Genomic DNA, 16,284 nt, shown 5'->3' with positions numbered 1-16,284 from the left:
TGGCCACAGTGGCTTTGCTGAGCTGTGGAGGGCACTGCTCAGTTCGAAATTCCCAGAGGCTTTGTTTACACTGTGCGGGGAAAACCACCTATTCAAGACTCAGCAATGGTGGATACCCCTCCCCCCTACACCAAGCTTGAGCGTCCCAGGTCGGTTTCAGACTGCTGGGCCAGCAGCAAGAATTTCAAACCAGTGGATCTTAGCTTGCTGGGTTCTGTGGGGAGGGGATCCGCTGAGCTAGATCTCTTGGTTCCCTGGCTTCAGCCCCCTTTCCAGAGGAGTGAACAGTTCTGTCTCGCTGGCATTCCAGGCGCCACTGGGGTATGAAAAAAAAAAAAAAAAAAAAAAAAACTCTTGCAGCTAGCTCGGTGGCTTCCCAAACGGCCACCCAGTTTTGTGCTTGAAACCCAGGGCCCTGGTGATGTAGGCACCTGAGAGAATCTCCTGATCTGTGGGTTGCAAAGACCTTGGGAAAAGCATAGTATCTGGGCCAGAGTTCACTGTTCCTCATGGCACAGTCCCACGTGGCTTCCCTTGGCTAGGGGAGGCAGTTCCCTGACCCATTGTCCTCCGTGGGCTGCACCCACTGTCTAACCAGTTCCAGTGAGATGAGCCGGGTACCTCAGTTGGAAATGCAGAAATCACCCACCTTCTGTGTTGATCTCACTGGGAGATTCAGACCAGAGCTGTTCCTACTCGGCCATCTTGCCAGCCTTCCTCAGGAGTTTTTTTGTTTTTTGTACCCCAGTGGTGCCTGGAATGCCCGTGAGAGAACCATTCACTGCCCTGGAAAGGGGGCTGAAGCCAGGAAGCCAAGTGGTCTGGCTCATCGGATCCCACCCCCATGGAGCCCAGCAAGCTAAGATCCACTGGCTTGAAATTCTCGCTGCCGGCACTGCAGTCTGAAACCGACCTGGGAGGCTCAAGCTTGGTGGCAGTGTAGGGGTGTCTGCCATTACTGAGGTGTGAGTAGGTGGTTTTCCCCTTACAGTGTGAACAAAGTCTCCGAAGCCCACCTCAGCTCGGCAAAGCCACTGTAGCCAGACTGACTCTCTAGATTCCTCTTCTCTGGGCAGGGTGCCTCTAAGAGAAAGGCAGCACCTCCAGTCAGGGGCTTATAGATAAAACTCCTATCTCCCTAGGACAGAGTACCTGGGGGAAGGGGCGGCTGTGGGCACAGCTTCAGCAGACTTAAACATTCCTGCCTGTCGGCTCTCAAGAGAGCAATGGATCTCCCAGAACAGCACTCGGTACAGAGTGGCAAAATTGGATAAAGAGTCAAGACTCATCGGTGTGCTGTATGCAAGAGGCCCATCTCATGTGCAAAGACACACATAGGCTCAAAATAAAGGGATGGAGGAATATTTACAAAGTAAGTGGAAAGCAAAAAAAAAGCAGGGTTTGCAATCCTAGTCTCTGATAAAACAGACTTCAAACCAACAAAGATCAGAAAAGACAAGGAAGGGCATTACAAAATGGTAAAGGGATCAATGCAATAAGAAAAGTTACATATCTTAAATATATATGCACTCAATACAGGAGCACCCAGATTCATAAAGCAATTTCTTAGACACCTTACAAAGAGACTTAAAGTCTCCCGCTATTATTGTGTTAGAGTCTAACACCCCACCGTTAATATTAGACAAATCAACAAGACAGAAAATTAACAAGGATATTCAGGACTTGAATTTGGCTCCGGACAAAGCAGACCTAATAGACATCTACAGAAATCTCCACCCCAAATCAGTAGAATGTACATTCTTCTCAGCACCACATAGCACTGTTTCTAAAATTGATCACATAATTGGAAGTAAAACACTCCTCAGCAAATGCAAAAGAACAGAAATCATAACAAACAGTCTCTCAGACCACAGTGCAATCAACTTAGGACTCAGGATTAAGAAACTCACTCAAAACTGCACAACTACATGGAAACTGAACAACCTGCTCCTGAATGACTACTGGGTAAATAACGAAATGAAGGCAGAAATAAATAAGTTCTTTGAAACCAATGAGAACAAAGACAGAACTTACCAGAATCTCTGGGACACAGCTAAAGCAGTGTTTAGAGGGAAATTTATAGCAGTAAATGCCCACAGGAGAAAGGGAGAAAATTCTAAAATCAATAACCTAACATCACAATTAAAAGAGCTAGAGAAACAAGAGCAAACAAATTCAAAAGCTAGCAGACGACAAGAAATAACTAAGATCAGAGTAGAACTGAAGGAGATAGGCCGGGTGCGGTGGCTCACACCTGTAATCCCAGCACTTTGGGAGGCAGAGGCAGGCAGATCACGAGGTCAGGAGATTGAGACCATCCTGGCTAACACAGTGAAACCCCGTTTCTACTAAAAATACAAAAAATTAGCCAGGTGTGGTGGCAGGCACCTGTAGTCCCAGCTACTCCAGAGGCTGAGGCAGGAGAATGGCATGAACCCGGGACGCAGAGCTTGCAGTGAGCCGAGATTGTGCCACTGCGCTACAGCCTGGGTGACAGAGTGAGACTCTGTCTCAAAAAAAAAAAAAAAAAAAAAAGAACTGAAGGAGATAGAGACACAAAAAACCCTTCAAAAAAATCAATGACTCCAGGAGCTGGTTTTTTGAAAAGATCAACACAGTAGATAGACCTCTAGTCAGACTAATAAAGAAGAAAGGAGAGAATATTCAAATAGATGCAACAAAAAATGATAAAGGGGAGATCACCACTGATCCCACAGAAATACAAACTACCATCAGAGAATACTATAAACACCTCTATGCAAGTAAACTAGAAAATCTAGGAGAAATGGATAAATTCCTGGACACATACCCCCTCCCAAACAAAACCAGGAAGAAGTTGAATCCCTGAACAGACCAATAACAAGTTCTGAAATTGAGGTAGTAATTAATAGCCTACCAACCAAAAGTCCAGGACCAGATGGATTCACAGCCAAATTCTACCAGGGGTACAAAGAGGAGCTGGTACCATTCCTTCTGAAACTATTCCAAACAATAGAAAAAAAGGGACTCCTCCTTAACTCATTTTATGAGGCCAGCATCATTCTGATACCAAAACCTGGCAGAGACACAACAAAAAAAGAAAATTTCAGGCCAATATCCCTGATGAACATCAGTGCAAAAATTCTCAATAAAATATTGGCAAACTGAATCCAGCAGCACATTAAAAAGCTTATCTGGCCAGGTGCGGTGGCTCATGCCTGTAATCCCAGCACTTTGGGAGGCTGAGGCAGGTGGATCACGAGGTCAGGAGATTGAGACCGTCATGCCCAACATGGTGAAACCCCGTCTCTACTAAAAATAGAAAAATTAGCCGGGCATGGTGGTGTGTGCCTGTAGTCCCAGCTACATGAGAAGCTGAGACGGGAGAATTGCTTGAACCCGGGAAATGGAGGTTACAGTGAGCTGAGATGCCACTGCACTCCAGCCTGGTGACAGAGCGAGACTCTGTCTCAAAAAAAAAAAAAACAAAAAAACAAAAAAAATATGCTTATCCATCCTGATCCAGTTGGCTTCATCCCTGGAATGCAAGGGTGGTTCAATATATGCAAATCAATAAACGTAATCCATCACATAAACAGAACCAATGACAAAAGCCACATGATTATCTCAATAGATGCAGAAAAGGCCTTCCATAAAATTCAACCCCCCTTCATGCTAAAGGCACTCAGTAGACTAGGTATTGATGAAACATATTTCAGAATAATACGAGCTATTTATGAAAAACCCACAGCCAATATCATAATGAATGGCCAAAGGATTGGCCATTCAATATCATAATGAATGGCCGCTGGAAGGATTCCCTTTGAAAACCGGCACAAGACAAGGATGCCCTCTCTCACCACTCCTGTTCAACATAGTATTGGAAGTTCTGGCCAGGTCAATCAGGCAAGAGAAAGAAATAAAGGTATTCAAATAGGAAGAGAGGAAGTCAAATTATCTCTCTTTGCAGATGACATGATTATATAATTAGAAAACCCCATTGTCTCAGCCCAAAATCTCCTTAAGCTGATAAGCAACTTTGGCAAAGTCTCAGGATATAAGATCAGTGTGCAAAAATCACAAGTATTTCTATAAACCAATAATAGAGAGCCAAATCATGAGTGAACTCCCAGTCACAATTGCTACAAAGAGAATAAAATACATAGGAATACAACTTACAAGAGCTGTGAAGGACCTCCTCAAGGAGAACTACAAACCACTGTTCAAGGAAATAAGAGAGGACACAAGCAAATGGAAAACATTCCATGCTCATGGATAGGAAGAATCAATATCATGAAAATGGCCATACTGCCCAAAGTAATTTATACATTCAATGCTATCCCTATCAAGCTACCATTGACTTTCTTAACAGAATTAGAAAAAACTACTTTAAATTTCATATGGAACCAAAACAGAACCCACATAGCCAAGACCATCCTAAGCAAAAAGAAAGCTGGAGACATTACACTACTTGACTTCAAACTATAGTACAAGGCTACAGTAACCAAGACAGTATGGTACTGGTACCAAAATAGATATGTAGACCAATGGAACAGAACAGAGGCCTCGGAAATAACACCACACATCTACAACCATCTGATCTTTGACCAACCTGACAAAAACAAGCAATGGGGAAAGGATTCCCTATTTAATAAATGGTGTTAGGAAAACTGGCTAGCCATATGCAGAAAACTGAAACTGGGACCCCTTCCTTACACCTTTTACAAACATTAACTCAAGATGGACTAAAGACTTAAATGTAAGACCTAAAACCATAAAACCCATAGAAGAAAACTTAGGCAATACCATTCAGGACATAGGCATGGCAAATATTTCATGACTAAAACACCAAAAGCAATGGCAACAAAAGCCAAAATTCACAAATGGGATCTAATTAAACTAAACAGTTTCTGTACAGCAAAAAAAAACTATCATCAGAGTGAACAGGCAACCTACAGAATGGGAGAAAATTTTTGCAATCCATCCATCTGAAAGGGCTAATATCAAGATGCTACAAAGAACTTAAACAAATTCACAAGAAAAACCCCATCTAAAAGTGGGTGAAGGATATGAACAGATACTTTTCAAAAGAAGACATTTATGTGACCAACAAACATATGAATAAAAGCTCATTATCACTGGTCATTAGAGAAATGCAAATCAAAACCACAGTAAGATACCATATCACACCAGTTAGAATGGCGATTATTAAAAAGTCAGTAAACAACAGATGCTGGAGAGGATGTTGAGAAATAGGAATGCTTTTATACTGTTGATGGGAGTGTAAATTAGCTCAACTATTGTGGAAGACAGTGTGGCAATTCTTCAAGGATCTAGAACTGGAAATACCATTTGACCCAGCAATTCCATTACTGGGTATATACCCAAAGGATTATAAATCATTCTACTATAAAGACACATGCACACGTATGTTTATTGCAGCACTATTCACAGTAGCAAAGACTTGGAACCAACCCAAATGCCCATCAATGTTTTACTGGGTAAACAAATTGTCGCACATCTATACCATGCAATAACTATGCAGCCATAAAAAAGAATAAGTTCATATGCTTTGGAGGGACATGAATAAAGCTGGAAACAGTCATTCTCAGCAAAGTATCTCAGGAACAGAAAGCCAAACACTGCATGTCCTCCCTCATAAGTGGGAGTTGAACAATGAGAACATATGGGCACAGGGAGGGGAACATCACACAAGGGGGCCTGTTGAGGGTGGAGGGCTAGGGGAGGGATAGCATTGGGAGAAATACCTAATGTAGATGACGGGTTGATGGGTGCAGCAAACCACCATGGTACATGTATACCTATGTAACAAATCTGTACATTCTGCACATGTATCCCAGAACTTAAAGTATCGTAATAAAAAAATTCATTTAAGTGATCTTTTCCCAGACTTTCTCTTGTTTCTGCTTTTTTCACCTATTTCTAGAATTCGTTGATTTTTTTTGTTGTTGTTCATTGTTTTACTTTTAAAATACAAATACTTCTACCTTTGGTAATCTGTTATAAGCTACCCTCATCTAACAATTTTCTCCATTTTTCAATTTTTGCTAATACATTCGGGGAGTATTCTAATACTCACTTCGGATTTTTATCTCCCTAGATAAAACACCTCAATATCTGAAGGCCTACATCCTGCAAATGTAGCATGTGATAAATTTTAGTATATATCATGTCTTTTTTTTTTTTTTTTTGAGGTGGCCTTGCTCTATTGCCCAAGCTGGAGTGCAGTAGCACAGTCATAGCTCACTGCAGACTCCACCTCCTGGGCTTAAGCAATCTTCTCACCTCCGTCTCCCAAATAGTTGGGACCACAGGTGTGTGCCACCATGCCTGGCTAATTTTTATTTTTTGTAGAGACAAGGTCTCAGAAGTTATCCAGGCTGGTCTCAGATTCCTGAGTTCAAGCGATGCACCCACCTTGGCCTCCCAAAGTGCTGGGATTACAGGCATAAACCACCACATCCAGCCCATGTCTGTATTAAGTTGATTATACACAAAGCAGTTTAATGGGTCAATTAAGAGCCCAACCTTCACATCAGCCTGTCTGGGTACAAAGAGCTTGTTAGTATAATTCTGGACAAGTAACCAATCTTTCATTTTCCCCATACATACACTGGGGAAAAGAATTCTACCTGTCTCATTTGGTTATTAATAAGCATTAATTAACAGATAAGCATTAATAAGAATTATTAATTATAAATAAGTATTAATAAGAATTAACATGTCTAAAAGGCTTATAATAGAACCTAGAACATAGTAAGTGCCATATAATTATTGGCTGTTAGTATTTCAATGGTTAAAATAACAAAAGTATCTTAGAATAAAGTGTGGAGAAGTTTTAAGTACTTTTGGTCTTTTAAAGGTCCAGACTACATAAAGGATTATTTACCCAAAATTCATCAGCACACCTCCTATGTGGGAGAACAGCATCTGGCGTTAGAAAAAACTGGAGATCTCAGATATTTATGGAGGCCTGCCTCAAATAGAAGCTTGCCAGCAAAATATAAACATGAGTACGTTGGTGAAATTGGTTGGGGAGTACCACAGTATAATTTTATCAACAAATCAAGACTGGAGAGTGGCTTTCATATCAAGGTATTGCTCTTAAATTTATGCTTTTCATAGTATACTGTTTTCTAACTTGAATTCTTTATGAATTTGCTTCCAAAGGAAATATCGGGTGCTTGATTTCTCATTGAGACATAATGAGGTTTGAGTTTTGCAGAAAGACGCATGTGTGAATAAATGCATGTGCTCCACTCCTGGAGCCCCTTTAATACACCAAGGGAAAGGTATGAGGAAAATGAAGCCATGGATAATCCAAAAGCGTTTGTGTTTGTCTTTGGAATGTATTCTGATTCACATTCAGGCTGAGGCACTTGCTACACACTCTTCCCCCATCCTAGCACTGCTTCATGCGTGGACGATGGAAAAAAGAAGCCTGTGCTGGGCATCCCATAATCCACAAACCTAACACATGCGTCTCAGATCTCTAAGATTCACTGTACTGATAATGCCTTTGCATCAAGTATTAATGCAGGGTATGTTGTCAGAGGGTTTTAGAAACCTTGTCTTATTTCCTTTTGGTGATGTAGACATAGGCATGAGATCATGGTGTATCCCCTGAAACAGAAGAGTGCACAAGTAATTTTAGAAGCAAAATCTGAGAATTTGGATATTTTTTTTCAGGCAGGCCTGTGCATTATCTGAAAATTGAATGTATCAGTCATGCAATAACTGAATTTCCTCAAATTCTTAAGTTTCATCTGGTAAAGATTAACAAAAGGAAAAACCATTTATTATTTATTTATTTAGAGACAGGGTCTCACTCTGCCGCCCAGGCTGGAGTGCAGTGGCACGATCTTGACTCGCTGTAACCTCCGCCTCCTGGGTTCAAGCGATTCTCCTGCCTCAGCCTCCCAAGTAGCTGGGACTACAGGCACACGCCATCAGGCCCGGCTAATTTTTGCATTTTTAGTAGAGATGGGGTTTCGCCATGTTGGCCAGGCTGGTCTTGAACTCCTGACCTCAGGTAATCCACCTGCGTCGGCCTCCCAAAGTGCTGGGGTTATAGGCGTGAGCCACCACACCCAGCCAGAAAAACCTTTTTCTGGCCCAAACTATGGCAGTCCAGGAGGGTGGATGGGAGCACAGTCTTTGAGGTTACACTCTGATTTTGGTCTAGCTCTGTGACCTTGGGCAAATCAGTTCACCTCTCTGCATCTTTGTTTGTGCCTCTTCTACATGGCAGTATTCAGAGGCTCACTTCACAGGATCACCTAAATTTCTGTCCTAGTTCTGCCACCTACTAGCTCTGTATGGCCTCGGTTAAGTTCATTTGCCTCTGTGCGTCAGTGTCTTCATTATGAAATCTTAGTTCTAGGATATTTTTTCTAGGCAGGCCTTTGCATTGTCTTTGCTCAGGTAACGGGCTGTTGTAAACAGTGCATAAGTTAATGTTAGTAAAGCACTAGAAGCAGTAACTAGCATGTATCAAGCCCTATATGTGTTTCATATTGGTAGGTTGTGAGGACTGTATATGAGAACCCAAGAAATGCACTGGGCGTGATCTTGGCACCAGGCTGACATCCAGATTTTAGCTATTAGTACCGTTGTGGTTGTATTTCATGTAATTCATTAAATTTAATATAATATTTAATGTATTGTAATATGTTTAAATGCCAGGGCCAAGAAAAGGCACTGATGATAAGCAACGTCTCTTACAGCATATTCCAAAGAAGACCAGTTTCTGAGTGACAAGCTAAGTATAATGAATGCTTAGGTTCTTAAACTGTGTCCTATTCCACTTAGGCAATAAAAATGAAAATCCAAGATTTGATTAAATATCAAACTAGCCACCAGCAAGAAAAGTCCAGCCCCAAAGCAAAGCAGCTGGGTTGAATGAAGTCCAGAACTTTTGTTGTCTTGGTGTTTCTCCTTGGGTGATGATGCCCTGCTCTCGGACACAGCCCTCAATCTGTCAGACCATCTTGAGTGTGTATAGCCTCTGTCCCTCTTTATCTTTAACTTAACCTATTTTTCTGCTCAAATGAAGTGCAATCAAGCATTCCTTGGTCTTCAAAGCAAGCTGGGAATCCAAAAGAGATGATAGCTGTGAGTTAGCCTTCCAGGAATGTATTTATTCTGTATTTTTAGTTAGTATTTCACGGATTGCTTTTAATCACTGCACTGCTGGGTAACGGGGTCCTCTGTCTCTGAGACTGTGAACCACACAGTGATTTTTCTTCCCCAGCTGTGGCATGCTCAGAAACTGCTTGGAATATACTGTAAGAAACGTTGCTTCTCATCTGTGCACTTTCTTGGCCCCAGTATTTTAACAGTAATTGTTTTCAAGGGTCTAGCTGTCTCAGATAACAATCTTGAACAATACCTTAAAGCTCCTCGGACTTAGAGCTTTATAATAGGAAAAAAACAGTTTCACTGAGAATGACCACACATACCAGCATCGAAGCATCTATAATTTCCTTAACAGTTAAGATCTAGGTTTTGTCACTGGGTCTACTCATCTCCCTCTCTGCATCTAAGGCATACCTCTCTCTCTTTCCATCCAAGGCAGATCAAAATCTTTTTTTTTTTCTTTTTTTGAGACAAGGTCTCTCTGTGTCACCCAGGCTGGAGTACAGTGGCATGCTCACAGCTCACTGCAGCCTCCATCTCCTGGGTTCAGGCAATCCTCCTACTTTGGCCTTCTGAGTAGCTGAGACTACAGGCACATGCCACCACACCTAGATAATTAAAAAAATTTTTTTAGTAGAGACAAGGTCTGTGTTGCCCAGGCTGGTCTCAAACTCCTGAACTCAAGTGATCCTCCCACCTCGGCCTCCCAATGTGCTGGGATTACAGGTGTGAGCCACCGTGCCCACCTCACAGTGTCATTTTTGGAGTGTAGACTCAGACTTTGATTCCCTATAAACCCTGTGCTTCAGGCAGCTACTTCTAAAAAATCAGACTTGGTGCATGAATTGACACTTGAGCCGATACATACACATACACTCCATGCATTCAAACATGCTTCTAAATACAAAGCCTATACAAGAGTGGTGGCATTAACCTAGGGCCACCCTCACAAGGGAACTGGCAAACTTCTCAGTGTGGTGTCACTTTGAGAAAAGTCTCAATCCACTTCCTGTTCGTTCTCCAGTTTCTTATCTGTCTATAGACCCTTTCCATATCCCTTGCTCTTCCTTGTCCCATAATAATCCAAATCAAAATGGTCACTTCTTGTTTTAGTCTAACTGCAGAGACTCCTCAGTGTCTCTCATGGCAATTGCTCAGAGCTTGGATTTTAAGCACAACTTTCATCTCCTGGATTTTTATAGCTCTAACAGCTGCTCTGCCTGATTTACTGCTCCAGGTTTATATAAGACTGGCAGTTAAGGACGCTCAGGCACCTCCAATAGAGTCTTGGTAAAATGCCTGGAGCAGCTGCCTCCTACCTGGGAATGGTCTCTCCTATTTGGGGCACTAGGAGGGGTTCTGCAGATCATCTGGCTTTTTGCAGGAAGATAATAACTTCCATGCTGAGTGACACCTGAACAGCTTCCCCCCACGTTGCGGAGGTCAGTAAAAATCACAAGATCGAGTTTCTCTTCCGGATTTTTTAATGTTTAGCTATTTCCTACTGACTCTTACATGGGTTACAATGCAATGATAATAAATGTATGTATAAACTAGGACAGACGATTACTTTCATCATCTCGGATTTAAGAGCAGCACATTCTTTAAAAAAAATGGATTTGGTCTCTATCGAACTATATATGTTGTTTCCGCAAGAATATATGGAGACAATGGAAACAGTTTCTTTAGTTTCAATCCCGTGCTAAACTAAGGAACTTTTCTAACTGCTGCTTAGCTGGTCATGTCTCCTCTCCACCGGCCTTTCTTTAACCCCAACCTCAACGGGGTCTGCTGGCTTCCTAATGTCCATTTGCTGCACCTGTGCTCTGACCTCGTGACAAAATGATTTAAGTCATTTGGTTTTCTCACAGAAACAATGTTACACTGGACATGATGACTAACTTTTCATGTGTGTGACCCCAAAGGAAATATTAAATCAATTAATCATAATATATTATAACCAATATATATTTTAAAAACTATATGAGGTAATAAGGAGAATCGTGGGAACTCATCAACATATTTATATATAACATGAGGTAATAAAAACCAAAATTTTGAGGCTTTGAAATCTCTGCCTCATTTTTAACTGTCACAAGTTCCGCTGTCATGAAATAGAGCTGCTTTGTGACGGTTTTATGGACATTTGAACAGCCTTCTGGTGAAATGTTGAATTTCTTGATGGCTATGGAATAAACTGATACAAGATTGGCTTATTAGACATTTTGCTCACTGTGAATTTATTTAGAGAAGGTAAACATAAGAAGAGCTACAATGGATTGTTATTAATAAGAGTGGTACTGTGATGACTTTACAGCCGAGGAAACTGAGGTATCAACAGGTGAGGTTCCTTGCCTGAGGCCACACAGCTAGTAAATAGTAGAGCCAGGATTTCAACCCAGGCCATGTGAAATCAAGGACTCGGAGGAATACAGGATGTATGAAATGCAATGATAGACAATGAGATCAGAACATTAGATTGGAGCCACTTTATAATGTACACAGTTGTGTTATCATTTTTCTCTAAGGCAGGGTCAGGCTGGGGTCAAACCTACTTGCTTTATCTTATAAGGTATGCATCCCTTTCTTCATGGTTCCATCAATTGTCTCCTAGCATCCTACTTTACATCATTTGCACGCAATATAATTCATTTATAATATCAAACAGTAGAGGCCGGGCATGGTGGCTCATGTCTGTAATCCCAGCACTTTGAGAGGCTGAGGAGGATGGATTATTTGAGGACAAGAGTTCAAGACCAGCCTGGCCACCATGGTGAAACCCTGTCTCTATTAAAATACAAAAATTAGCTGGCCGTGGTGGTGGGTGCCTGTAATCGCAGCTACTCGGGAGGCTGAGGCAGGAGAACTGCTTGAACCCAGGAAGTGGAGGTTGCAGTGAGCCAAGATCGCGCCACTGCGTTGCAGCCTGGGTGACAGAGTGAGACCTTCTCAAAAATAAATAAATAAATAAATAATAGTAGAGATGATACTACCCACATATTTGACATAAGAAATTGCTTGATAGTAGTTTTTGAATTTGTATTTTGTAAGCACTTTATTGCCTTTCAAAACATATAAAATACAATCATTGGCATTATGGGGAAAAAAATAAGAGAGTGAGTTCTCACCAAGCCAAACCCTCTTTCCTTGCACTAACTCTATGCAATCTTCCAAACTCCTACACAACAGTGTCCTCCTGTGTTTTCAGATTCATCTGGGAAAAATGTATTCCCAGCATGGAGTTGATAAGTCTGTAGGCCACCAAAATACATATTTCAAAATTTCTGCATTTTTTATCCCCAAATTCTCATTTACCTTGGGATTCGTCTAGAGCAATCATAAAAATAGCCACCAGTTTTGAGTCTCATTAAAATTCCTAATCTCCAGATGTTGTTATCAGTCTAGACAATTTTAGAAACATAATAAAGCTTCCTTTTTCAACTAACTTATAAAAGCAAAATAGAAAATAGCTTTTCTAAAATTAGGCATGTCTTTGGAGGGCTGCTGTTCTTTCCCAGATGAGTGTGTATTTAGTTCTCACTTTTACTTACAGTTATTTGCATCCTAACAGTTTGTGGTTTAACATAAAAATAATTACATTAGCACCTTTCATCCTTAAGGGCTGGTATAAAGTAATATGTCTTATGATACCACCAGAAGGCTTTAGTGAGAGAGTACCACATGCTGACCATCTGTGAGGCGGGAGAAACATTGTCTAGGGAGACCAAATCACCCTCCTTTTTCTTGAAAATAATATATTAACCTCCTTATATACAGATGTTACATTTTCTCCATTTTACAAAGCTTAGCTTTATAGGATTCTCAAATACATTGAAGGAAACAATTTCCTTATAAAATTTTACTTATATCTAAATTTCCAGAAAATAAATTTTACGTTTGATGCTTCCTTTTCCTAACAGACCATGGGAACATCAAGGGAGGCATGTATCACTGATGTGTACTCTCTGTACTGTGTTCAAAGCAGTTCCACAAAGAGTAATGCGTTTGGAATGGGAAGCCTGTTGGTAGCCAGCGATGCTGCCACATTCAAGTGGGCATCCCAGCCCCCAATTACCTGGCCTCTCAACTAAGCACAGGGCTTTCTCTCTCTTTTAGAGGTGACTTTCTAGAAAATTATTGGCAAATTGGAAAACAAAAGTCCTAATTGTCACATCATTTGTTAGGATGTGAAAATTTAGGGGAAAAAAGGAAAGAAAAAAAGAACCCAAAGTAATGTAAAGCTTGGTAGATGATTTTATCCCTTAATTTAGGCAGGCTAAAAATACATTGTGGTAGTTATGAACTCTTGTTAAGGCTTGACATAATATCTGGAGTATGTGTCTAAATGTAAATATCACCTTTTAAAAAAATTTAGCTTCTTAAAGTTAGTAATTAAGGATATGTCACAGATTTTTCAACAAATGTTATTTGATGATAGTGACATACAAAGCTAAGAAGGATGCTATAACTTAGAATAGGTGCCAGTAAAAGTGTGGTATGACTCCATAGCTAGGCTGTTAAGTATATTGTCAAAGAATTCTGAAACTTCTGTGTGAGCCAATATCCCAAGCACAGGTGGATCAAATACCAGGACATCTGTTTTCTAAATCTGGCGTTAATCCTGTCTTTTTAAGATCACTGGAGGAAATTCTTAAATCATTGTAAATTTATGACTGTAGTTTTTCCCTATTATTCATATACAACACTCCCAGGGTATCTCAGCTATGTTGACAAAAATGCATAGCATGCATAGCAAATGAGACCAGAAACCTTGAGATTTCTTTTCCCAGGATTAAATCTAGGAAACCAAGGAACTTTAATTGGGGAAGTTTAGGAATAGTTCATTAAATATAGGGGCCCCCCACTACATGGTCTCAGCTCTGTGTTTGGGCAAGAAGAAATGGCACTGAAAATATACGCTATAGGAATCCACTATGACCACCTACTTTGGAAGTATTCACAGGAAAGTTTCTTTGTGGAAGTTTAGTGCGATTATTGTCAGTAATTGCACTACACAGTTCTAGCCACATTCCAATGGCTTTAAGCAATTTGAGGTCTGAGATCTGTTGTATGTGTCTTTGTACTGACAACATCAATACCAGCCCCCACCCACCATCTCCTAGTGCTTAGCATGCGGTAAATGATGATCAGTAAACGATGAGAAATGGAGACTGGAATCTATTCTATTCTCATGCAGAGTCTTTGTTGAGAGACCAAGTTTTAGATAAAGAGTAATGAATTTTTAAGTGTGTATTAGGTTGGCAATTAGTCCACTCCCAGCTTATTCAATAAAATCATTCAAAACTATGTACCTTTTTTTAAAAATAGAAACTTAAGGAAACTGGGCACAGTCTCCTTCATATCAAATCTCATGTTCACAGTGCTTGTTTTACAACCCATAGTTGTAGAGCTAATTGGACAATTAACTTGGGGGGAGCATACTTTCTAACCTTAGAATTAACAACAGTGGCAAACACATTAGAAAACTCCAAGGGTGAGTACAGTTGCAAAATAGGCCCTTAATGGTATTTCAGAAACTCAGCACTGAGCACACACAGTGACTTGGAAGCGCTTGTATAGCTTTCTGTTGCTTGAATAGTCCACTCAGATTTCAGACCCTGCCAGGAATCATCAACCAGCTCTGGGTAAAGGACTGAATCAGAATGGCTGGTCATCCATCACAAATCATAACAATTCCCAAGAAAATTAATTCCAGTCTTTCTTTAAAAAAAAAAAAATCCTGGTGTATTTTGAATTATACAATGAAATAAGGAAAATATTTATCTCCTTGGAAGGATACTGGGAGAAAATAAAAAAATTTACTTTTGTTGTTGTTCTTGTTTTGTTTTGTTTCGTTTTTTGTTTCCACCCACTGCGTTGAAAAATATGCCTTTTCTCTGAGAATTAATGAGGCAATTAGCATTTGTATTTCTTCTCAGGGCAAATCCATGTTTGTGGCCTGATAGGGTTTGGCTTATTGTCCCCATCCAAATCTCATGTAGAATTGTAATTCCCATAATCCCCATCAGTCAAGGAAAAGGACCTGGTGGGAGGTAGTTGGATTGTGGGGGTGGTTTCTCCTATGATGTTCTCCTGATGGTGAGTTCTCACAAGATCTGATGGTTTGATAAGGGGCTTCCCTCTTCGCTCTCTCTCACCTGCCACCATGTAAGACATGCCTGCTTCCTTTTCTGCCATGATTGTAAGTTTCCTGAGGCCTCCCCAGTCATGTGGAACTGTGAGTCAATTAAACCTCTTTCGTTTACAAATTACCCAGTCTTAGGTAGTATTTTCACAGCAGTGTGAAAACGGATTAATACATGACTGTAATGAAAATGGAATGTGGCTTTCAAGCTAAAATAGCCAGTTGAAGAATTTTTTATATTCCTTTTCTCCCCTTGCATGCTAGTCCGAATGCCATTTTTTATAATGCCTCAGTTTTCTGATCTATGAAATGGGGATATACTGGTTTTCTATTGCATAACAAATACCACAAATTTAGCAGCTTAAATCAATACTCATTTATTGGCTCACAGTTCTGTAGGTCAGAAATCCAGGGACGGCATGACTGGGCTCTCCACTCAGATCTCCCAAAGATGAAGGTGTTAACTACGGCTGTGAAGTCATCTGAGGCTGGGGCTGTCTTCCAAGTTCATATGGTTGTGGAAGATTTCAGTTCCTCATGGTTGTAGAGCTGAACTAGTACTTCTGTTTCTTTGCTGGTTGTCAGCCAGGGGCGATTCTCAACATTCAGAGGCCACCCAGTCACCTCACTCCATGACCCCTCCACATGTTGTTGTTGTTGTTGTTTTTTTTTTTTTTTTTTTGAGATAGTCTCACTCTGTTGCCCAGGCTGGAGTGCAGTGGCATAATCTTGGCTCGCTGCAAGCTCTGCCTCCCGGGTTCAGGCCATTCTCCTGCCCCAGCCTCTCGAGTAGCTGGGACTACAGGCACCCACCACCACGCCTGGCTAATTTTTTCTATTTTTAGTAGAGATGGGGTTTCACCGTGTCAGCCAGGATGGTCTCAATCTCCTGACCTCATGATCCGCCCGCCTCCCAGACTGCTGGGATTACAGGCATGAGCCACCGCACTTGGCTGACCCCTCCACATCTTTAAAGCCAGCTGTGGAGAGTCTCCCTCCTG

The 16,284-nt window shown here is 41.0% G+C and overlaps 1 protein-coding gene across 1 annotated transcript in view; it reads left to right on the top strand.

Annotated features, from left to right (window-relative positions):
• The window catches only part of SPMIP2 (sperm microtubule inner protein 2), a 141,457-nt gene that overhangs the window by 49,964 nt on the left and 75,209 nt on the right, over positions 1-16,284 (top strand). The window contains exon 2 of the mRNA XM_054484853.1: positions 6,863-7,095. Within this exon, the coding sequence (XP_054340828.1) occupies positions 6,863-7,095 (233 nt within the window). The remainder of the gene's footprint in view (positions 1-6,862; positions 7,096-16,284) is intronic.

Source organism: Pongo pygmaeus, chromosome 3 (assembly GCF_028885625.2).
Source record: "Pongo pygmaeus isolate AG05252 chromosome 3, NHGRI_mPonPyg2-v2.0_pri, whole genome shotgun sequence".
NCBI classification, from domain to species: domain Eukaryota; kingdom Metazoa; phylum Chordata; class Mammalia; order Primates; family Hominidae; genus Pongo; species Pongo pygmaeus.
This window is presented reverse-complemented; position numbering and strand designations above follow the sequence as displayed.